The sequence below is a fragment of the Salmo trutta genome, chromosome 6, assembly GCF_901001165.1.
Source record: "Salmo trutta chromosome 6, fSalTru1.1, whole genome shotgun sequence".
NCBI lineage: Eukaryota > Metazoa > Chordata > Actinopteri > Salmoniformes > Salmonidae > Salmo > Salmo trutta.
In genome coordinates, this window is record NC_042962.1 from 20,898,161 (window position 1) to 20,922,196 (window position 24,036).

General features: G+C 42.8%; 1 protein-coding gene across 3 annotated transcripts in view; it reads left to right on the forward strand.

The window, feature by feature from the left end:
- Nucleotides 1-3,627: 3,627 nt before the first annotated feature.
- The window catches only part of LOC115195636 (collagen alpha-1(XVIII) chain), an 81,967-nt gene continuing 61,558 nt past the window's right edge, over nt 3,628-24,036 (forward strand). For 2 of the 3 annotated variants that reach the window (XM_029755710.1, XM_029755712.1), the window contains exons 1-2: nt 3,628-4,047; nt 4,142-4,221. In XM_029755710.1, coding sequence (XP_029611570.1) covers nt 4,037-4,047; nt 4,142-4,221 — 91 coding nt within the window. In that variant the 5' untranslated portion in view covers nt 3,628-4,036. The remainder of the gene's footprint in view (nt 4,048-4,141; nt 4,222-24,036) is intronic. The other variant, XM_029755711.1, reaches the window with a different exon arrangement.

Genomic DNA, 24,036 nt, shown 5'->3' on the forward strand with positions numbered 1-24,036 from the left:
GTTGAGACTGGTGTTTTGTGGGTACTATTTAATGAAGCTGCCAGTTGAGGACTGTTTATCAAATTAGACACTCTAATGTCCTCTTGCCCACTTCTGTATATCAGAACAGAAGTCATGCAGTCAGAAAAGTAGCTCTCCTCTTAGTTGGAGAGCCTGTTCATCTTCTAAATTGGTTTTGATAACAGATTTGGGCCTCCCGTCATTGAAGTGGAGGAGTTATCTTGAGGTCTACTTGCTTTACCACCTGCTGTATGGGAGACGTTTCCAAGTCCTGGCTGGGGTCTGTGTGGTGTTGTTTACTTCACCACAGAATGCTTTCAGGCAGACCCTGTTTACCACAGAATACACAATAATACACTTTTATTTACAGGTTTACATACAAATCCCAGTGTCACCGTCTCTAATACTGCGGTTAGATTTAGTTTATCTGACAACTTTTTTAGGTTAACCCATTGTATCAAACAGCTACAAATTCAAACTTCTAAGTTCCAAGCAGCCGTTTCTAACAGATAGGTTTTGTTCTCCTATGTCTCTTGATGTCAGTGAAGACTACTGAATATTGTCCAAGATTCTCACAGTGGTCCATAGAGAGATGAGGGTGTTGTGTCAGTGTGTCCTGTCTGACTCCTGTCTGACTCATATAGGCCTTGGATTTCCACGTTAATCTGCAGCAGCAGTTTTACTGCCCACAGCGCCTCTCTCTCTTTCTTTCTCACTCTCTACCTCTCTCTACCTCTCTCTCTACCTCTCTCTCTCTCTGTCTCTCTCTGTCTCTCTCTGTCTCTCTCTGTCTCTCTCTGTCTCTCTCTGTCTCTCTCTGTCTCTCTCTGTCTCTCTCTGTCTCTCTCTGTCTCTGTCTCTCTCTGTCTCTCTCTGTCTCTCACTATCAACACATTCTCGTAGACACTGTTTGTTTCCCTCCATTAACAAACAAAGGCTACCATGGCGATCCCCTAAACTTGGCTTTGCGTGAATTCCCTTTCTCCCTCTCAAAGTCTGTGTGTGTGTTCTGAGATGAACGGCAACTGTTTTCTTCTGGGTATTCCTGCTATGATATGATATTGGATGTGATTGCGGTGCTGTAATTTGTTAACTGTGACCAAACCTTTTTTTGTTGTGGGACGGATCAAGGCGTTGTTTTCCTCTGAAATCAGAGGATTGGGTGATGATGCTAATTAGCACGAGATGAAGTATTTAGTGAAACCCGAGATGTGAGGACTTTGTTTCCCATAACTTTTAATGTGACTGTTAGGCCCTTCATATGAGTTGCTTTGTGATTCACAGTTTGTCAAAAGCATATTTTCTATGATCTTTTACGGAGTGGCTGCGGATCAGACTTTTCTGGACCCCTCTTCGGGACCTTTGACTGTCAGGATGAGGTGTCCAGGAAAGTTGTATCTGCAGCCTCTGGGCTATCTTTTATTGCCCCTTTGTCCCAAAAACTGTTGTTGCTTATAACATTCATCTCCTGACCTATCACATTACTTTTGATTTTGTTCAGAGTTGGATGAATATCCAAACCAAATAATGATAATTGTCCAGCTGCAGACCTTCCTCTCTCGTTTGAGCTGTATTGAACTCTTTTGAACAGCTCAGATGAAGGCCAAGAGGCCGACATGTAAGCTTGAATGAAATTTAAAAAAAGTGATACTAGCAAGAGCGGTGTGTGACTTTCTCTTTCCTTTGAACAGTATTTCATAAAAGCAGCAACACTGGAGCAGTACTGTGGCATGGGAACCTTCCTGTGTCACTCCTTGTTTTCCAAAAACACCACTTGAAAGGGCGCACGCCGCTGTGATCCCTACCCTTCAGCAGCCTCTTCAGGTAATCCATCCACAAGCGTCCGCAACACTTCCGCAACACTTCCACAACACTACAACAGCACGTCCACAACATGTCCACAACACTTCCAAAACACTACCGCAACATGTCCACAACCCATCCACAACACGTCCATAACGCTTCTACAACACATCCACAACCCCACTTCAACACGCTGTCCCACACTGGCTTCAAAAGAGGTGCCTCGGAAGTTGCTTTTCAACTACCAGGGCCAGACAACGGTAGAGACGGTTCCCATCTCCCACTAACAACACTCAGACGCTTGTCATTGCCCCCCAGCTGTGTTGCCCCCCAGCTGTGCAGTAAGACTAGTTGTAATAGCCTCCCCTATCAGAGGTTTGGCTTCACATAGCGTCACTCATGTCTGTGACTCGTCTGTATCAGTGTGTGCCGTCAATAGGAAAGGAATTTAAGAGTAGTCTTCTAATCGACCCTCACCACCATAAAAGGCATCCCCCAGACAGACAGAAAGCTCTTGGGGGTCTGGATGCTGGATTCCATTTTTGACTATACACTCAACTATGGCTGAGGTCCAACCAGACGTTGTGGTGGGTGAATCATGGACCGTGTCAAGGTCTCGGGGTGCAGATGTTCTACAGAGATGTTGTACATTCATAAGAATTGAGTGGGTGTACAGTATCTGTTGGTTCAGACTCAACCTTATCTCTATGGTAACTGTTACCAGTCATAATGATGATCGAAGAAGAAGACTATTACAGTTGAGATTTTCTCTTAAAAGCAAAAGGCTTTGTCGATGACACCTTTATAAATCCTTTATTTGGTCATAGGAAACAGAAGGGTATACAGTAAGTGGCACAAAGGTGATAATTAACTGACAATTATTTGATACAACAATGTATGAAATGTATCTGTGCCTGATGCATATTTTCTCATTTCAAGGCCAGGCAAGAGCCATTTAAAACAGGAAAAAGGTAGGACATCACTCTTTAATCTAGAGAGAGGGAACTTGGTGTGTACATTAATTTGAATCTGGAATAGGTAGCGATACACAGTCAGGACCAAAATGATTGGCACCCTTGATAAAGATGAGCAAAAAATACTGTATTATAATACAAAAATTGAGCTATATTGCATGGGAAAAAAGGACAAATATAGTATTTTATACTAATACAATTGCTTAGAGAAAGGCATTTTGTTAACAAAGACATTTTTTAAAAATCTAAAAAAAATAGGGGCCAAGATTATTGACACCCCTGTTTTCAGAATTCCATCACCCTCCCCTTGCCAGGATAACGACACAGATACTTTTTCTAAAATGCTTTATGAGATTGGAAAACACATTTGGAGGGATCTATGACCATTCCTCCATATTGAATCTTTCCAGATCCTTGATATCCTTCGTCTGCTCTTATGGACTGCCCTCTTCAATTCAAACCACAGGTTTTCAATGGGGTTCAAGTCCAGAAACTGAGATGACCATTGCAAAATGTTGATTTTGTGGTCAAGTAACCATTTCTTTGTGGATTTTGATGTGTGCTTGAGGATATTGTCTTGCTGGAATATCCACTTCCGGCCAAGTGTCAGCCTCCTGGCAGAGGCAACCAGGTTTTTGGCAAAAATTTCCAAGTACTTGATGAAAATCCTGATGCCGTTGACCTTAACGAAGGGCCCCAGGACCTGTGGAAGCAAAATAATCCTATAACACCACCATATTTTACAGTAGGTATGAGGTACTTTTTTGCACAGTCTTCAGTTTTTCGGTGCCCAACCCACCACTGGTGTGCGTGGCCTAAGAGCTTTATCTTCATATCATCTGACCATAGCACTGCCTGGAGTTTGATCAATGACATTGGCACTTGGATTGGAACCAATTTGAGCAAATGTATTACAATATACTGTATGTCAGTATTTGTATGACTCATTTTAGACAGCATTTTTGTTATCTTTATCAAGGGTGTCAATCATTTTGGACCAGACTGTATGAGGGCAGAGTTGGATAAAGCAGTGGTCCACGAAGAGCGACTGTGAGGAGTCAGATTTCAGTGTTTGAGGACCGGTTCAGTCTTGGAGGACTAAAGCTGCCTTTGTTTCATTTGCAAATGCGGGCAGTCCAAGTGAGGGGGAGAGCAAGATCTTTTTAAGAGGGAGTGAGTGAGGGATAGAGCGGGCTCCAACTCTTACAACTATCACATTGGAACAAGAGGACTTTTGTGTGGACTTAACAAGATCGAAGATGACTTCACGGTAAATTCGCACATATTTTACGCGCATTGAAAGTGTTTTGACAAACCGAGAATTGAACTCAGCTAAATTATTCACTTTTTTTCCCCTCTATCAGCAGCCTCTCCCTGTGGTCCTTTGGAATACATCTCGCCTTGTGGTACTGCCAACTGTCGACTGCATATCAGCTTCTGGACGGTACGTAACGCTCATCATTTCCCCCCCCCCCCTGTTCTCTCTCATTTGGATGAACTGGTTAAGTATTGTGAGAAAGTATTAAGCACAACTATCGCAAATATGCATCCATTCATTCATGCATGCAATGCTTAATAGTTAGATGATATCACATAGTCTGTGCGAGTTTAGCTAAAGGATTTTGTGATAATGCACATCATATTCTAAAATTCCTTGGCGCAATCGCCTTTGCGTAAAGTTGGTTGCGTCTTGTGGGTGTAAATACATAGCGCGTGTGTTTGACAGCATCGACAACCAAGTGTTATACCGATCAGTCATTATTCTTTGGGTAACGTGTCATTCTAGCAACGCTCTGTCTATCTCATAACTGTACAGCGCGACACTTTTTTTTATTAACGTGGAATCAGAACATGTCCACAGAAATTTGGAAAGCTGAAGATATGAATGATGCAGCGTACCCACAGCTCATTTTCTTCTGGCTGGTTGTGTGGCTTGCTGTGCGCTCTGTCTACGGTGTCTGCGGAGACGTTTCAATGATCTGTCACCGACGGATGATCTGTCACCGTGACTAATGGTAAAAAGTAACGCAAGATGTGCGCGACTCAGCAGGTATTGACTGTGATAGCAATGGCCACTGAAAGGATTTGCCACAGATCAAGGACGCAGACAGTAGATGGCCTGTGTCTGGAAGATGAAGAGCACAGGCTACCTGCTGTATCAGTAGCCAACCATGTAATTGAGTCGGAGCAGTAGATGGTGTTTTGTATTACTTTGGATACATTTCCCGCATATAACCATCCAGTAGACCTCATCGGATGTTAGCTAGATAGTTCAGACATTTTACAGGACAGTTGGGACTGATTATGGGCCCGGGCCAAAGAAAAAGGATACACTTCTCAAGGGAAAGGTGTGTATGTGTTTGTGATTTCGTGCACGTGTCTCTAATGACACGTCCCTGACTTGGCTTCAACTTCAACTCAAGGTCAATGCCTGGGTTAATATTAGGCTTCTTCATTTCATTGGGGTTAGCGTTAGCCTATGTACGGCTCCGTCTGATAAACGACCTGTGTAGTGACTGACCGATAATTACTGTCTCTCCTCGTGAATAGAATGGCACGCAGATTGCCATTTTGACAAGCTCTGGAGATCATATAATCACCACCATGAGATGACCTCACAAAAAGCACCTTTGTTTTCGCTAGCCCCATAAAATAATTATGGGCTGCCAAGTCATTGTAATGTGGCCCCGGGAGCTTAATTGTTGAGCTCATTCCTTCTGAGTTAGAGTCACTTGGCTCTTACAAGAACAAAAATCTATATGAGCAAGCTGTCTCTAATTTTCTATGGAAAATAACTCTGAAGTATGATGACTTGTGACTGAGGGGAATGTGGAGCTGGGGGAAAACTAGTGATTCTACAGCCTTGACAGTTTCCTCGACTGTATTTCCTGTCAGCTGTTTGTGGATTTGCCATATTCATAAACTGCTCGAAGATGATTCACTTTTTTGGAGAAAAAAATAATTCAGTGTGTGCTGCTTTTGCCAGCGGAGGCCATTGGGGAGAAATATTTCCAGGCACATGTTGGCTATGCAGTAAATACTCTAAAAAACAAAGTTGTCGCCTAGTAACGTCTCATCTCATGTATTTGTTGAAATCGAGCTGATATTATCCATTTTGGGGTTTTGTGCTGTATCCTACCGCTGAGATCAGGGGTGCCATAATCATTCCATGGAGGGCCTAGTGTCTGTATTTAATATATACATATTTATTTTACTAATTAGTGACCTAAATTTATCAATTAAGTACAAGGGAGGAGCGAAAACCCAGACACACACTCGGCCCTCGGTGGAATGAGTTTGACACATGTGCCTTAGATACTTTTTACCCTTTCTTGTTCCTTAAAGTCAAAGTCGAATCAAGTCAAAATGAATTCGTCACATGCACCAAATGCAACGGGTGTAGACTTTACCATGAAATGCTTGCATGAAGAAAAATATATATATATATTGTAACACGAGAGGAATAAAATACACAAGAATGAAACTATGTGTCCTTGTATGCTTTATATCAGTGACAGGGACTAGCCCTAATGGTTTTCTTATCAGCCTAGTCCTGGACAAATACCTGGTTTAAGTGTGTGTCCATGTAATGAGCCCTTACACATACCAGGAGAGTTTACTTTACGAGGTATTGTCATAGATAATTACGTTGTTTTTCTTTTGGAAACATCATAAAATTAGTTTGTGGGAATTCACTCATGGTGATTTGTTGCTTTTAATGCCTGGTAATGTGGAATTTATCTGCCGGCGCCAGCAGACACAATGCACCATTCCACCCTTTGTGTGCTACCCCCAGTCTAAATGCATGTTCAAGCGTTTCCAATTCAGATAAAGGTTGAAGACTGCTGCCTCTTAAACGTTAATGTGTTAATAATTTCCTACTGATCAATTCTGCAATAGACTAACTAGAGCAACAACATTCACCACTTGAAGGTATTGTGTGGAATTTCTTCAACATTGGGGCAAGGACCATAAAATGTTAGATGCTTAGGCCTACAGCACATGTGGAGACAGTCTACTCATGTTAATGGTTTATTAGTTAGGGAAGGGGGGTGGAATTTGGCAGCCTGATCAGTGTTGGCACCTTCCACACATGCAGAATATTCCCTTAATGATGTTCATGGGACTATTGTAATGAATATCTGAGACACAGAGACAGGCAAAAGGCCTTCAGCTGTTCAAAAGAGGAGCACAGTGATGCACCTCCAAACAGTAATATAATAATGGAGTTTAGCGGAGGCCTTTATCCAAAGCTTGTATACGTTTTAAATATGGGTTGTCCTGGGAATCCAACCCACTATCCAGGCATTGCAAGCGCCATGTCTACGAACTGTGCTACAGAGGACTACAGTGCTGACGTAACTATTTTCCTGTGACCTAGTCTGTAATGTAGCTTACATACTTTGTCTAAGAGATAACCATTGGGGTAGATAACCGTTGGAGCAGTCATTGGAGGAAAGAAGTAATCCCATGTGTTTCACTAATGCCCCTAATGATGATGATGACGATGCGGTGGCATAATTACACTTGTTATGGTTTTCAGTCGCGGCTCCTGCCCTCAGTTGACCCGGGCCTGGCAGTAACGTACTGTATAGGCGAGAGCTGGGAATGATTCAATACTGACATGCGTATGCCATGTGGGGACCACCAACTGAGGGTCTATTTATGGGAACAGCACAGCGTGCTTCCTAAAGAAATGTCAACGTCTGTACTGTGTCTCAGGATACTACACTACACAGATCTACTACACAGATAAGAGGATACTATATATCACTCTGAAGCATGGCTGTGTGTGTGTGTGTGTGCTTGTGTGTGTGTGTGTGTGTGTGTGGTTGTGTGTCTGTCTGAATGCTCTTAATTCTGGACCAGTCCCATGGAGCTTTGAGCCAGAGAGGGGCTTGCATAGTTTGAGTTTCTCCCCCCCTGGGCTGCTCCCATGTCGGGCTAACAGAGAGAGAGGGTGGCCTCCTGCCAGGCTGCTGAGTTTAGCTGTAATGAAGGATGACTGAGTGGCAGCTCTGTCTTGGTTGTGGGAACACTAGGCTCAGACGTACAGTAGCATGGCAGACTGCATCACCCCTCACAGTGGCATGACCAATAATGAATGTCAACAGACTCAACACCTCAGTGGAGAGAACTGCACTGACATGACATGTGTTGAACTAAAGGGATAGTTGTTCACCCCAAAATCAGAGTTTCATACCTGAAACGTGGTCCAAAGTGGAGCTGAGTTCCTACTGGAGAGCTTTACATTTTCTGGGGGGGATAATATATTTTATTTGATCCCAAGGTCATGCAAAGGTACAATCATTTATATTTATGCATAAGAACAGCTTCAACAACAAACGCAAATATATATAAACAATGTACAATATTAACAGAAATACAGTAGTTAGATGCTAACGGATTTGTGTTCCAAAATGGCTTAGCATACAAGAAAGGGAAAATACAAAAACAGGATAGTTACTTGTGGCAGAGCATTAGTATCTAAAATACCACGAATAGATTGTGATATTGTTATTTTTTACACCATGTGTCCAAATCCCTTCCACCCACCCTCCCTCTCCATCCACCCCGATGTTCCTCAATGATATTGTGGTTCATGTCATATATATATAAACTCAGTCAAAAAATAAACATCCTCTCACTGTCAACTGCGTTTGTTTTCAGCAAAGTGTAAATATTTGTATGAACATAACAAGATGCAGCAACTGAGGCATAAACTGAACAAGTTCCACAGACATGTGACTAACAGAAATGGAATATGTCCCTGATCAAAGGGGGGGGTCAAAATCAAAAGTAACAGTCAGTATCTGGTGTGGCCACCAGGTGCATTAAGTACTGCAGTGCATCTCCTCCTCATGGACTGCACCAGATTTGCCAGTTCTTGCTGTGAGATGTTACCCTGGTGGCTGGTGGCAGTGTCATGCTGGAGGGTCATGTCAGGATGAGCCTGCAGGAAGGGTACTACATGAGGGAGGAGGATGTCTTCCCTGTAACGCACAACGTTGAGATTGCCTGCAATGACAACAAGCTTAGTCCAATGATGCTGTGACACACCGCCCGAGACATGACGGACCCAACACCAAATAGATCCCGCTCCAGAGGACAGGACTCGGTGAAACGCTCATTCCTTTGACGATAAACACGATTCCGACCATCACCCCTGGTGAGACAAAATCGTGACTCGTCAGTGAAGAGCACTTTTTGCCAGTCCTGTCTGTTCCAGCGACGGTGGGTTTGTGCCCATAGGCGACGTTGTTGCCGGTGATGTCTGGTGAGGACCTGCCTTACAACAGGCCTACAAGCCCTCAGTCCAGCCTCTCTCAGCCTATTGCGGACAGTCTGAGCACTGAAGGAGGGATTGTGCATTCCTGGTGTAACTCGGGCAGTTGTTGTTGCCATCCTGTACCTGTCCCGCAGGTGTGATGTTTGGATGTACCGAACCTGTGCAGGTGTTGTTACACGTGGTCTGCCACTCTGAGGACGATCAGCTGTCTGTCCTGTCTCCCTGTAGGCTTGTCTTAGGTGTCTCACAGTACGGACATTGCAATTTATTGCCCTGGCCACATCTGCAGTCCTCATGCCTCCTTGCAGCATGCCTAAGGCACGTTCAAGCAGATGAGCATCTTTCTTTTGGTGTTTTTCAGAGTCAGTAGAAAGGCCTCTTTAGTGTCCTAAGTGTTCATAACTGTGACCTTAATTGCCTACCGTCTGTAAGCTGTTAGTGTCTTAACGACCGTTCCACAGGTGCATGTTCATTAATTGTTTATGGTTCATTGAACAAGCATGGGAGACAGTGTTTAAACCCTTTACAATGAAGATCTGTGAAATTATTTGGATTTTTACGAATTATCTTTGAAAGACAGGGTCCTGAAAAAGGGACGTTTCTTTTTTTTGCTGAGTTTATATGTCTCTACACATATATCTCTACACACATGGGTACAAATGTAAACTCCGGTACATAATTAATCCGACACGGGTATCGGTTTCATCAAAATAAAGAAAATTTGCTTTCTTATTTGAGATGCACTAGTCCTTTAAGTAAAGCAAGCCATCGTCCATTGCTGATGAGACGTGGAGATGTTGCTCGGCTAGCTCACCATAAACCCATGATTTGTATTAGTGACACTCACGCCCACGTTCCTGTCTAGAAAAAGGAGAGAGGTGATGGTTTGATGTCCTTCCACAGATATGTAATACAAATGGTTTAGGGCCTTGTTTCAGTAAAAGAGACATACAAATGGGGCCCAGGCCCCACATGGAAAGTATTTATTTATGTTATATGTAAAACTCTGCTCCCTCTGTCCCTCCCTGATTGAATAACAGACGTTGGCCGCCGTGGCTGTATTTGACTTGACATGCCAAACTGTTTCTTCTTCCAAACTCTCCTAAACTCTGGAAAATATGAAGCAGAGGAGGATGGAGATGGATATTCATCAAGGAAGTGTGTTGCTCTCCTGTCCAAACATGAACCATGGAGACAAAAAACTGGGTGGTTCAGTTTAGTCCTCTCTCCTCTCCCCAAACGGACAGTGTGCGTGTGAACACGTGTGTGGGAGAAATGAACAGACATGCAGGGGAAGGAGAGGAGAAGGTGGGACCTTATGTAAGCTAATGTAAGCTAACTCGAGTAATGTTGCTAATACGAGCCTGTCCCTTGCACTTGCCGGAGAGGCTCTCCAGTCCAGTGTCTTCCAGGCAGACTGTTAGCAAAACACTAGGCTTCCCATGGGTGTCGGGAAAGGGCGAGTGCCCGCTGGGTCTGGTCAATGTCTGCTGCACCATGTACTGTAACGCTGACCAGACCCATTCTAAACTCGGCCGCCATTACAAAGGAAAAAATACTTGTCACACCGTAAGGGTAAACAGTCACCAGTATTCATCAAGTTAAAAGCGCCCCAGCTTTAGTTTTGAGCCAGCGTGCCTATGTATGTTTATAGAATTGTTAGATGTGTATGGATCTGTTTATATAGGAGAGGTTCAAGCACATTCTATTTCTCTAGTTCCTTACTTGATGAGGTAATACTTGTTCTTACTTACCCCCTTAGAAGTCCATACCCACTGGGCACACCATGTCATTTCAACATGGATAGTTGGGTAATATTTGGTTGAGATGTTGATCAATCAGATTACAACCTATATTCATCCACTCAACAAGACAGCCAAAAGTTAGTTCAATTTCCAATATGTTATCACTATGCTTTCAACCATCTAAAAGCACAACCAAATTCCAATGGAAAAAACAATGTCTGACTTTTGGTTTAGTTGTCACCCAAATGTATATCACTGTGCTTTCAAACAATTAAAAGCACAGCAAAGTTCAAATGGGAATACAATATTTTATTTATTTATACAACAGGTTAATGCTTTATCACTGTGCTTTATCTAATAGCAGAATCAATTAACCTGGATTGCAGATGAGATTATATTAAAAGTACATGGTGCAAGTGATCAATGCCATACGATATTCTGCAATGATTATTACAGCAATTGTGAAGATCTCTACAGACCTACAACGACCTACTGCATGCATGCTATCTTGAACATGCACGCTTTATATGATCACATGAGAAGAAATGTATACCGTAATTTCCGGACTATTGAGCGCACCTGAATATAAGCCGCACCCATTGAATTTAAAAAAAAATATTATTTTGAACATAAATAAGCCGCACATGTCTATAAGCCGCAACACCTCGGCCGTCTGCTCTCTGTGTTGACCCAGTCTTCGAGCTCATTTTCTAGTTCGGACCATCTGCTTTTCTTCCCTCTGAAAGCTTTAGTTGTCTTTTTGCACTGTCAATTCCTCACGCTGCTGTTTCCAACGTCTTATCATCGACTCATTAAGACCAAGCTCCCGTGCAGCAGCTCCATTTCCTTTTCCAACAGCCAGATCAATCGCCTTCAACTTGAAAGCTGCATCATATGCATTTCTCCGTGTCTTTGCCATGATGAGGGTGATAAAATGACTACCGTAATCAAAATGATGGGAAGTTTGAGAGCGCTCGATTTAATCAAAACAGTAAACAAAAAAGTTGTTTGACCTTAACCCGTTTGGCAATTTCATTGGTCTAATGAAAGCTTCATGCCGCCAAAAAACTGAGCACGTCACAGAATGTGTTTTTTTGGAGAGAAAAATTTTGAAAGCGGGAAAAATCCAAATATTAGCCGCGTCATTGTTTAAGCCGCGAGGTTCAAAGCGTGGGAAAAAAGTTGTGGCTTATAGTCCGGAAATTACGGTAGTTAGTTACAGTAACCTTAAAATGTGGCCATGTTACATTAGTTTGTAAGATAACTTTAGGCTATTTACTGTATTACAAAAGTAATATTTAATTGTGTTTGGTTGACAACGCAACCAAATATCAACATTCAAAGGAGATATAGCTACTGATTGGATAGTTCCATCTAAGCCACTGGCTTAATCCCATTCTTTAACCTTTATTTTTGGTTGAGTTGGAGACGTGAGTCCAACATATCATTTGTTAACTTGTCGACAAGTTAATAGGCTATATTGTATTTCAAAAGTGATATTTAATTTTGTTTGGTTGTCAACGCAACCGAATATCAACATTTGGAGAAGATTCATCTTCTGCTTGGATAGTTCCAATCAAACGTTAATGCACTTTAAATAAAGTTTATGATAATTGTAAATAACACAATACAACCACACATGTGGATACAATACATTTAAAAATCACAGCGGATAACATACAAAAGTTTAGAAACCTATTTCCATGGTGGTCCTCTTGTTAATAAAATACTTTACATTATTCATCAATGAACAAGAAATTGAAGATGAAATACGAATGGAGTTGAGGCTGTTTGGAGAAGTCAGTATGGCTTGAGCAGATGGCGCATCAATGGTACAGTACAGCCATGGAGAAATTGAGTCTGTCAGACAAGGGACCGTCGCTTTGTCCGACGTTCCCAGTTCCTCCATAGTAGTCCCTCCTCCGTAGGTAGCTGATCCTCCATTGATGGTCAGATGCATCGGCTGCAGTAAAGCGCCAGAAATTCAACCACACATCAGCAGAGGTCAGGAACAGTCCCTCTGCCTCTCTGACATCTCAGACACCGCAGTCTACACCTTCCAACCGGGAGGGGAAACAAAAAAGCCGGAGATGCCCGCTGCATTATTTAAACGCAAACATTAGCCATCCAGCTAGCTAGCCATGGCAAACAAACAGATTTAACATCAAAGTCCTGTAACTTTGACATCGAAGACCACGATATTTCTGTGATAAATTGTTTTAAACAAAAAACACTTAAAATGTTTCGTTTGATTTGATTTAGTCCTATTCTTTAATTTAACTTTTTGGTTGAGATGGAGATGTGAATCCAACATATCAATTATTCATTTGTAGACATACTGGAATTTAAACCAGACTAAGTCGGTGGCACATGAAACTATCCAAGCAGAAGATACATCTCCTTCAAATGTTGATATTTGGTTGCGTTGACAACCAAACACAATTCAATATCACTAAATATCATTACATTTTCCATCAACCAGAGTTTGAAACCCTAGGCCTACTGTATTTTCTATTTTTCTATTTTCAGTTGAATTCTGTGTTGAATTGAAACAATATCTGTTGATGACCTCACAAATGCTATATAGGCCTAAATAGCATCATTGATGATGTATGAGAGGTAAAGCATGGTCACGTTTCATTTGCTCTGTTTAACCTACCCTTGGAATGACTTCGATAGCAACAGTGAATCTATTTAGTTTGGAGATCTAAGTGGAGATCTCTCAACAATTATTCTCACAATAGCACATTGGTAATAGTCACTGAAAAAAAGCTTAGATAAGCAGGGCTGGGCTTGATTAAAACCCTGGATGGGAGAGCAATGGGTAGCTGTCGATAGATCAACTCTCCAGTAGGAGGTGCTGCCCAGCCTATTGTTTTTTTTCTGACAGTGGATATTACGTTGAATATCTGACGTTGTTTTAAAGGTACAAATTCAACATATTTTATACAAGGTGTGTGTCTATGTTGACATTTGGTTACCAAAATGATATAATCTTGTGGTTGAAATTTCACCCTCAAAACAACAGTTTACGTTGACGATCCAATGAAATGTATTTTCTATGTAGATTCCATGTCACAATGCGTTGACAAATTGCATTGACACAACATTGATTCAACCGGTTTGTGTCCAGTGGGTGTGTCATGAGACAGCATACTCAAACCACGACCCCCTTATAGATGTGTTTATACCGGAGAGGTTCAAGCACATTCTATTTCACCAGTTGCTTACTTCTTGATGTAAGAATAGCATATATTCGAGTTTACATTTCCCCTTAGAAGTGACCCTAAGAAGTCCATCCTATTATATCATAAGTCAGCATCCACTACTAAATCCAGAACATTTTTATGCAGATGACACTGTTCTCTATTCAAGTAGAAGCAGTTGGACTTTTGAAAAATCTCAAATAGATATTAACATCATTCAACAGAATCAGTCCGACTTGAAGCTTGTTCTGAATTCCTCTCAATCAAAATGCATGTTATTTTCCAATACTAAACACTCTGAAAACCATGTAATGACTACCTCGGAAGCACATTCTATAGAGCAAGTCAAAACGTACAAATATCTGGGATTAAGGCTGGAAAAGAAGTTGAGCTTCATCACCCATGTTGAGAACCTTGTCTGGAAACTCAAGCTGCGTATTGGGTTTTATTACTGGCACCAAATGTGTTTTTTCTTTGCCGCCAGAAAATGGTAGTACTTTTCTATCTGTGTGACTATGGTGACTATGTGCAAGCCTCAAGCTCTACACTGAAGGCTCTTGACTCTGTGTATCATGCAGCCCTTTGTTTTATCACTAATTAGAGACGTGCTGTCGGATGTACATCAATAGCAGCCGGTCAAGCTCAAACGCTGGTACATTCTTATTTTTAAGGCCATTTTAGCTCAAAATGAAAAAGCATACAAGCTCAGATCTTAATCTTGTTTTATGCTTACAGTTCTGAAAATTATAACCGAGCATTACTCAGCCCCCTGGTCTTGCAATTCCCTCAAAGCCAACCTAAAACCCCATGACCTGGTGTCCTTGGAAGGGTTCAAAGGGCAAATAGATGAACATGTTGTTGAGACATAGTTTTTTCTAGTTGTCAGCCGATGTCACTAGTTTGCGTTGCCTCAATCTCTCTCTAGCTCAGGCCCCACCTGCTTCAAGATGTCCACTATCATCCCCGTGGCCAAGAAAGGGAAAGAAAGTGAACTGAATGATTATTGACCAGTAGCACTTATACTTCCGTCATCATGAAGTGCTTCGAGAGGCTAGTCGAAGACCACATCACCTCTTCCCTCCCTGAAACACTCAACCTTCTCCAATTCGCCTACCGCCCTGACAGATCCATGGACGACGCAATCATTATTACATCTCACACTGCCCTTACCCACCAGGACAAAAGGAATGCATATGGGAGGATGCCGTTCATCGACTACAGCTCGGCCTTCAATACCACAAAGCTCACGGCCCTGGGACTGAACTCTTTCCTATGCTACTGGGTCCTGGACTTCCAGATGGGCCATCCCCCAGGTGGTGAAGGTAGGCAACATTACCTCCTATTCACTGATCCTCAACACGGGGGCCCCACAAGGGTGCGTCCTCAGTCCCCTCCTGTACTCCCTGTATACACACGACTGCGTGACCTCACACAGTTCCATCTCCATCATCAAGCTCGCTGGTGACAGTAGTAGGCCTGACTACCAACAATGACAAGACGGCCTACAGAGAGGACGTAGGCACGATGACGGTGTGGTGCCAGTTAAACAACCTCAACGTCAACAAAACAAGGGAGCTGATTGTGGACTTCAGGAGTAACCAGGCTGGGCACGCACCCACCCTCATCAATGGGGATGCTGTGGAGAGGGTAAAAAACGTCAAGTTCCTCGGCGTACATAACTCAGAGGAGCTGAAATGGTTAAAGCACACGGACAATGTGGTGAAGAAGGCACGACAGCGACTCTTCAACCTCAGGAGGCTGAAGAAATGCAGCCTGTCCCCGAGGGCCCTCACAGTGTTCTACAGGATTACCATCGAGAGCATCCTGTCAGGCTGCATCACAGCCTGGTACGGCAACTCTACCGCCGCTGACCGCAAGGGTCTACAGAGCGTGGTACTCTCAGCCGAACGCACCATTGGGTTCACACTGCCTGCCCTCCAGGACACCTACAACATCAGATCATCAAGGACCTCAGCAACCCGAGCCACAGTCTGTTCTCACCACTTCCATCACTCAGACATGGGCAGTATAGGAGCATCATGCCAAAAACTGACAGACTGGCCAATAGCTTCTAGCCCCAGACCAGCAGGCTGCTGAATACCCACCACTAGGCAGCTAACTACCTGCTCACCCTGTCCCCCTACTGCTACCTGAACTTCCTTTGATTTGATTTGACTAACCAAGACCCCTTATACATGCAGTTGTCAGATACTCAGAGAAGTGTGTGTTCCACATGGCCGAACATGTTCCTACTGTTCTCAATGTGAATATCATAAACATGGACTTGAGTGGAAATGAGTAACAACCCCCCACCATGATTACAATTAGAAATATTAGCATGTGTTGGATGAAGTGATGACCCCTTCGACACAATGAAACCAGGAAGTGAGGAAAAACAGGAAAGGGATTGGGTCCAGCAATAGTTCCATCCATGCATTGCCCTCATCATTACGTGATCCAGCTGTTAGATCAACAAACACACTATCCACTCACCTCGTATGTTTTTTGTTCCATTAATGTAGCAACTAAGTAGCCGGTCCCAGCTCTGTTTGTTTTGTGGGTTGTTCCACCAATTCATTGCCTTTTGAGAAAGTATAATTTGGTCAAAAACATTCTGTCATAAATAAAAAACATGTTTTCCCATCTCAAGAGGTTAAATAAAAAACGTACTATAGTACCGTAATTTCCGGACTATTAAGCGCACCTGAATATAAGCCGCACCCACTGAAAAAAATATATATATATTTTGAACATAAATAAGCCGCACATGTCTATAAGCCGCAGGTGCCTACCGGTACATTGAAACAAATGAACTTTACACAGGCTTTAACGAAACACGGCTTGTAACAAAAATAAATGGGCTTTAACGAAACACGGCTTGTAACAAAAATAAATAGGCTTTAACGAAACACGGCTTGTAACAAAAATAAATAAGCTTTAACGAAACACGGCTTGTAACAAAAAATAAAAAATTAGCAGTAAGCTTTAGTTGTCTTTTTTTGAGTCAATTCCTCACGCTGCTGTTTCCAACGTCTTATCATCGACTCATTAAGACCAAGCTCCCGTGCAGCAGCTCTATTTCCTTTTCCAACAGCCAGATCAATCGCCTTCAACTTGAAAGCTGCATCATATGCATTCCTCCGTGTCTTTGCCATGATGAGGGTGACAAAATGACTACCGTAATCAGAATGATGGGAAGTTTGAGAGCGCTCGATTTAATCTAAACAGTAAACAAAAAAGTTGTTTGACCTTAACGGCAAAAAAGTGAGCACGTCACAGAATGTTTTTTTGGAGAAAAAAAATTTGAAAGCGGGAAAAATCCATATATTAGCAACGTCATTGTTTAAGCGGCGAGGTTCAAAGCCTGGGAAAAAAGTTGCGGCTTATAGTCCGGAATTTACGGTAAGTGCCTATTAAATGCCAAGTAAAGTAACAGGGTTGACGACTTCATCTTAAATCAGCCATAAATCCCCATGCGACAGGGGGAATGGAAGCCTGTTGTGTGCAACAGGGAATGACAATTGAATGCAAGCTTCAACCCCCCAAAATAATTGTTAAAACATTTCTAGCCTGTCTATCTATAGGTAACAGGGTTGACGTGTTATGCTTGACCCGCTCAGTTTTCCATCACAAAACACAAGAAAATTGTAAAAAAGAGTACAACCAGCTCACCTGCATTTACACTATGATTTGACTTTTAGATGTTCAATATTTCTTAGAAAAATATATTTAAAAAGGAATAGTTTCACCATATTAAAATGAGAATTCAGTTCACGTAACAGTGTTGACCTTAAAATGAGGGCCAGACATAAATAATCACTAATCACATGAAATAAATAATAATCTTGAGAAATAATTTTGTAAAAGCAACAAAATAACTAGGGCTTTACAATGATGGTGAAAACTTGGAGAAATTTGGGGGTTAAGTTGGTAATAACTTCCTTGATGTCACTGAGGGTGCATGGAGGAAAATGACAAAATGCAGAATTTTGGCACTTCTTTATTAATATAAAATATCTGATTTATTGAATTATTTATGTGGTCTATTTTAAGGGGCACTTCATTTAATATAACAGGCTTTTAAAATTCCATATTGGTACCAAATTTCTACCAAAAACATAAAAGGGACTCTTTTTGTGGAACGACCCTTGTCTTGCCAATTCTTATGGTCAAATATCGCGTGGCAATGACCATAAGAGCAGGGACAGACAGCACACCAGGGTAGCCACTAAGTGCACATTGTTGACAGCCATAAAGAATGGGTCCAATTTACTGTGGTGACTGGTGTTGATATTAAACTCCTTTCCCCATTTCCCTTAACTTTTCATTAATCTCTCATTAATTCTCCTATCGTTGCATTAATCAGCCTGTTGAAATCAAAGCTTTGTTCATCAAAGAGACTAGTGCTTGGCTGGCCCATTTTCAAACACTTTGATGTGCCGAAAGATAGTTTTTTCTCTCTTTAATTTTGAGGTCTTGAGTAAAATGCATCTGGCCATTGCCATCTCCCACTCTCCCTCTCTCCCTTTCTCTCTCGCTCCCTTCTTTCTCTCTCCCTCTCTCCCTCTTCCTTTCTCAAGCCAGTATTTATTTATGTAACCTTTGTTTCCCCCAGGAAATCCCCTTTGGGTTTGAGCCTGTTTTCCAAAAAGAGACCTGAATGCTGCCTGAAACTAGGAAAGGAAATGTTCCTACATTAGGTCACCTTCTACAGGGGTTAGAAATGCATCAAATCTATAAGTTAATAGAACATGAAACCTGTATGAAATATTAGTGTTTTACTGGGAGTGCCCATGCAATGTCCACACGCTATGCGACAAACAAAGCGGCCTTATGGGATTTTTATCCTGTCCTGGAAAGTCACTGTCAGAGTGGAAAGATATAGCGAAAAACAAGCAGGTATCTGTTTATAGGAGATCAGAGGGAGAGAGTGGCTTTCTTCTCATCCCACAGTGACGGTTCTGAGCCCCGAGAAGCCTTTAGAAGTACAGGCAGCAGGCATCCTGTTGATTGAAGTCAGTTGAGTACTGCTGTGTGTTGCTGTGTTTGTTCTCTCTCTCACTGAAGGTGATGAGACTAGAGAGGGGGCCCGCTAATGACAGAGCAGCCATCTGCAGCCAACAGATTTATGAAGTTGCTTTGGTGCTCGAGTGTTTTCTCTTCTGTCTGGAAAAGTGTCATCCTGTCTTTTGAAGCGGGGGTGGTGCATCCTTCACCCTTTGAATGCTGCTTGTCTGATTAGCGACTCAGCCTCGGCTGTTGCTGTTTAGAATCTTTCGTCATCAACTTTAAATTAATTTTGTGAGAATTCGCAGGCAAGTAGATAAACCACCACTACCCTCAGTATTATTAGTCAACGTGCAATCATTGGAAAATAAACTGGACAATCTACAATTAAGACTATCCCGAGACATTAAAAACTGTAGTATCTTATGTTTCACCGAGACGTGGCTGAACCGCGACATGGATAATATAGAATTGGCTGGGTTTTCCGTGCATTGGCAGGACAGAGCAAATACGTCTGGTAAGATGAGGAGCAGGGTGTGTGTCTATTTGTCAATAACTGCTACTGCGTGATGTCTAAAGTTTCGAGGTGATGCTCGTCTGAGATAGAATACCTCATGATAAGCTGAAGACCACACTATAAACCAAGAGTTTTCTCATCTATATTATTCGTAGCTGTCAATTTACCACCAAAAACATGATGCTGGCACTAAGACCGCACTCAACGAGCTGTATAAGGCCATAAGCAAACAAGAAAATGCTCATCCAGAAGCGGCGCTCCTAGTGGCCGGCGACTTTAATGCAGGCAAATTTATATCCGTTTTACCTCATTTCTACCAGCATGTTACATGTGCAACCAGAGAAAAAAAAACGCAACCACCTTTACTCCACACACAGAGACACATACAAAGCTTTCCCTCGCCCTCCATTTGGCAAATCTGACCATAATTCTATCCTCCTGATTCCTGCTAAAAATCTAAAGCAGGAAGTACCAGTGACTCGCTCAATACGGAAGTGGTCAGATGCTACGCTACAGGACTGTTTTGCTTGCACAGACTGAAATATGTTCTGGGATTCATACGATGACGTTGAGGAGTATACCACCTCAGTCACCTGCTTCATTAATAAGTGCATCGACGACGTCGTCCCCACAGAAACCATGGGTTACAGGCAACATCCGCAAACTATTACAGACTACTATTACAGACTACAGTGATGCAAGACTACCAGACGAGCTAAATGCCTTTTATGCACACTTCGAGACAAGCAACACTGAAGCATGCATGAGAGCACCAGCTGTTCCAGATGACTGTGTGATCATGCTCTCTGTAGCCGTTGTGAGCAAGACCTTTAAACAGGTAAACATTCAGGGCTAGACATATTACCAGGACGTGTACTTAAAGCATGGGTGGACAAACTGGCAAGTGTCTTCATTGACATTTTCAACCTCTCCCTGACCGAGTCTGTAATATGTTTCAAACAGACCACCATAGTCCCTGTGCCCAATAAAGCGAAGGTAACTAAATGATGTGAGTGCTAAATGACGATGGTAGCCATGAAGTGCTTTGAAAGGCTGGTCATGGCTCACATCAACACCATCATGCCGGAAACCCTAGACCCACTCCAATTTGCATACCGCCCCAACAGATACACAGATGACACAATCTCAATCGCACTCCACATTGCCCCTTCCCATCTGGACAACCTTTGTGAGAACACCTTTGTGAGAATGCTGTTCATTGACTACAGCTCAGTGTTCAACACCATAGTGCCCACAAAGCACATCACTAAGCTAAGGACCCTGGGACTAAACACCTCCCTCTGCAACTGGATCCTGGACTTCCTGACGGGTCACCCCCAGGTGGTAAGGGTAGGTAACAACACATCTGCCACGCTGATCCTCAACACTGGGGCTCTCAGGGGTGCATTCTTAGTCCTTCCTGTACTCCCTGTTCACCAACAACTGCGTGGCCAAGCACGACTCCAACACTATCATTAAGTTTGCTGACAACCCAACAGTGGTAGGCCTGATCACTGACAACGATGAGACAGCCTATAGGGAGGAGGTCAGAGACAACAACCTCTCCCTCAATGTGAGCAAGACAAAGGAGCTGATCGTGGACTATAGGAAAAGGAGGGCTGAACAGGCCCCCATTAACATCGACAGGGCTGTAGTGGAGTGGGTTGAGATTTTCAAGTTCCTTGGTGTCCACATTACCAACAAAAATGTCATGGTCCAAACACACCAAGACAGTTGTGAAGAGGGCACGACAACACCTTTTCCCCCTCAGGAGACTGAAAAGATTTGGCATGGGTCCCCAGATCCTCAAAAGGTTCCACAGCTGCACCATCGAGAGCATCCTGACCGGTTGCATCATCGCTTGGTATGGCAACTGCTCTGCATCTGACCGTAAGGTGCTACAGAGGGTAGTGCGTATGCCAAGCCTCCTGCCATCCAGGACCTATATACTAGGCGGTGTCAGAGGAAGGCCCAAAAAATTGTCAAAGACTCGAGTCACCCAAGTCATAGACTGTTCTCTCTGCTATCGCATGGCAAGCGGTACCGGAGAGCCAAGTATAGGTCCAAGAGGCTGCTTAACAACTTCTATCCCCAAGCCATAAGACTGCTGAACATTTAATCAAATGGTCACCCGGACTATTTACATTTTCATTGAACACTGCTTCTACTCGCTGTTTATTATCTATGCATAGTCACTTTACCCCCGCACATTGACTCGGTACCGGTACCCCCTGTATATAGCCTCGTTATTGTTATGTTCTTTTCTTGTGTTCCTTTTTGATTCAAATGTTTTACTTTAGTTTATTTAGTAAATCTTTTCTTAACTCAATTTCTTGAACTGCATTGTTGGTTAAGAGCCTGTAAGTGAGCACTTCACATTAAGGTCTACACCTGTTGTATTCGGCGCATGTGACAAATACAATTGTATTTGATTTATACTGTGGTCTCTGTGTTGTGGTTAAGAGTGTGGTCACTGACCATCCGTGCCTTCCAGTGTGGTTATTGAACATCCTCTGCTTTGTCAGCAGCAAATCCAAACACGTCACACTCTCAGAGATTCAACATTTCATGGATGTAATATGTGTTGGTCTAATGCTGTTTTCATGAGGCATGGGTAGAGGGTTAGGCTGCAACTTCTGCCAGGATGCTGTCAGCCTAACTTGTTTAATGGAAGATTGAGAGAGAGCGGGGGTTAGAGGAAGAGATTGTCTCTCTCTTTTTCTTTCTCTGAATCTATCTTGATGAATTTCCAGGCGGACGAGATCCTGGGGCTTTCTCAGGGGGGGTCTCTACTCTCAACAGCTGGACTGCAGCTGTTTTGTTTTTGATATGTGACATAGTACCGTCAACACACTTCCCCAAACCCCACCGCAAATGTAATCAGCAGCCTCCCACTAATAAACCTTACCTCTTCCTGCCAACCTTAATACCCCCCTACGAGTGTGTATGAAGTCGTCACTGTCTCTCTCCAACCCCCGTTGTCTTCATTCATTTGGCCTGTTTATTTGATTCCTCTCCACCCTCTCACAGAGATTACTTAAGCAGTTAAAGTGTGACTAAACCGCCTTGTTTTCCGGCTTCTTGATTAAACAGTAAGAAGAACCTACAGTAACTTAAAAAAAAAAAAGCTCAACAGTGCCCTTCTCTTGATTGGGATCTAATTACAAACCAGCAAATCAGTTTCTCTCCTCGGTTTGTGGCGACGAGGCCTTTAACACTCGCTAATGTAGCATGGCTGCTGCCCATCCAAAACAGTGCCCCTCCTTAAACAGTGATTACGATTGTGTTGTATGTAAGCCCACCTCTACAAAGGCATAATAATATGGTCTCAAGAGAGACTAAGAGCCCTATAGACTCATTATTAGTCTTCCTCATCCATCCAGTAGCAGCACGGCACAGAAAATCACCATCCATAGACATGATATCAGAATACGGCTCAGTAGGGACCTATTCTGGAGGACCCACAGCGAGTTCTTCAGCCTATTATAAACACACCTCCACTGGTGTGTGTGTCTGTGTGTTTTTTTCCCGTGTGTGTGCACGTGTTTAGCTATGAAACTACCTCTACCTCTCCGAAGAAGTTCCAGCTGTTTCCACTGAATTTACTCCTTTAGAGCTGCGGGTTAAATGTTGCGGTCAGTCAAACGCATAAACGCAAACTCACCTTTGGGTTTTAAGGCTTCCCCTGAAGTACAGTACAGTATATGATGTGTCCCACAGGAGATCGAGCTGTATGTTATGCTCCTTAATTATGGTCTGCCCATAGGAATAGTCATCCTATTCAAAAAAACATCCAAACTTTTACAATGTTTGGAAGGATAAATATTGACCTAAATTACTTTCTTGACTGTGCTGTCCTTGCCAAGCTAGAGTGGCGCAGCGGTCTAAGGCACTGGATCTCAGTACAAGAGGCGTCACTACAGTCCCTGGTTTGAATCCAGGCTGTATCACATCCGGCCGTGATTGGGAGTCCCATAGGGCGGTGCACAATTGGCCCAGCGTCGTCCGGGTTTGGCCGGGGTAGGCCGTCATTGTAAATAAGAAATTGTTTTTAACTGACTTGCCTTGTTAAATAAAGGTTACATATAAAATAATAATAATTAAATAGACGTGGCAATGACCAGGACTGTCTTAGTGTCTTGGTTGATTATTGTATAATTCAGTGCTCAGCATGACTTACTGTACATTCAAATCTTGACCCATATCCCCATCACTCAATTCTTTGTCTTGCGTTAACCATCTGTGGTCTTGACTAAGTGGTCTTTCTCCGTCATCTCTCAGTCTGAGGCAATCCTCCATTACTTTGAATGGAAATTAAGTGTGTTTTTGGAGTATGATGTCATGGATGTTACACACTTCACTGCATGGCCAACTGTCCATCTTCCCTCCCTAGTCAAGATGGTAATGATCCTTAAGTATTAGGCTCTAGATAAGAATCTGAAGACAAGCAGTTACTAGTGGTTGTTGAGATATAAAGTGTGTTCTTTACCTATTT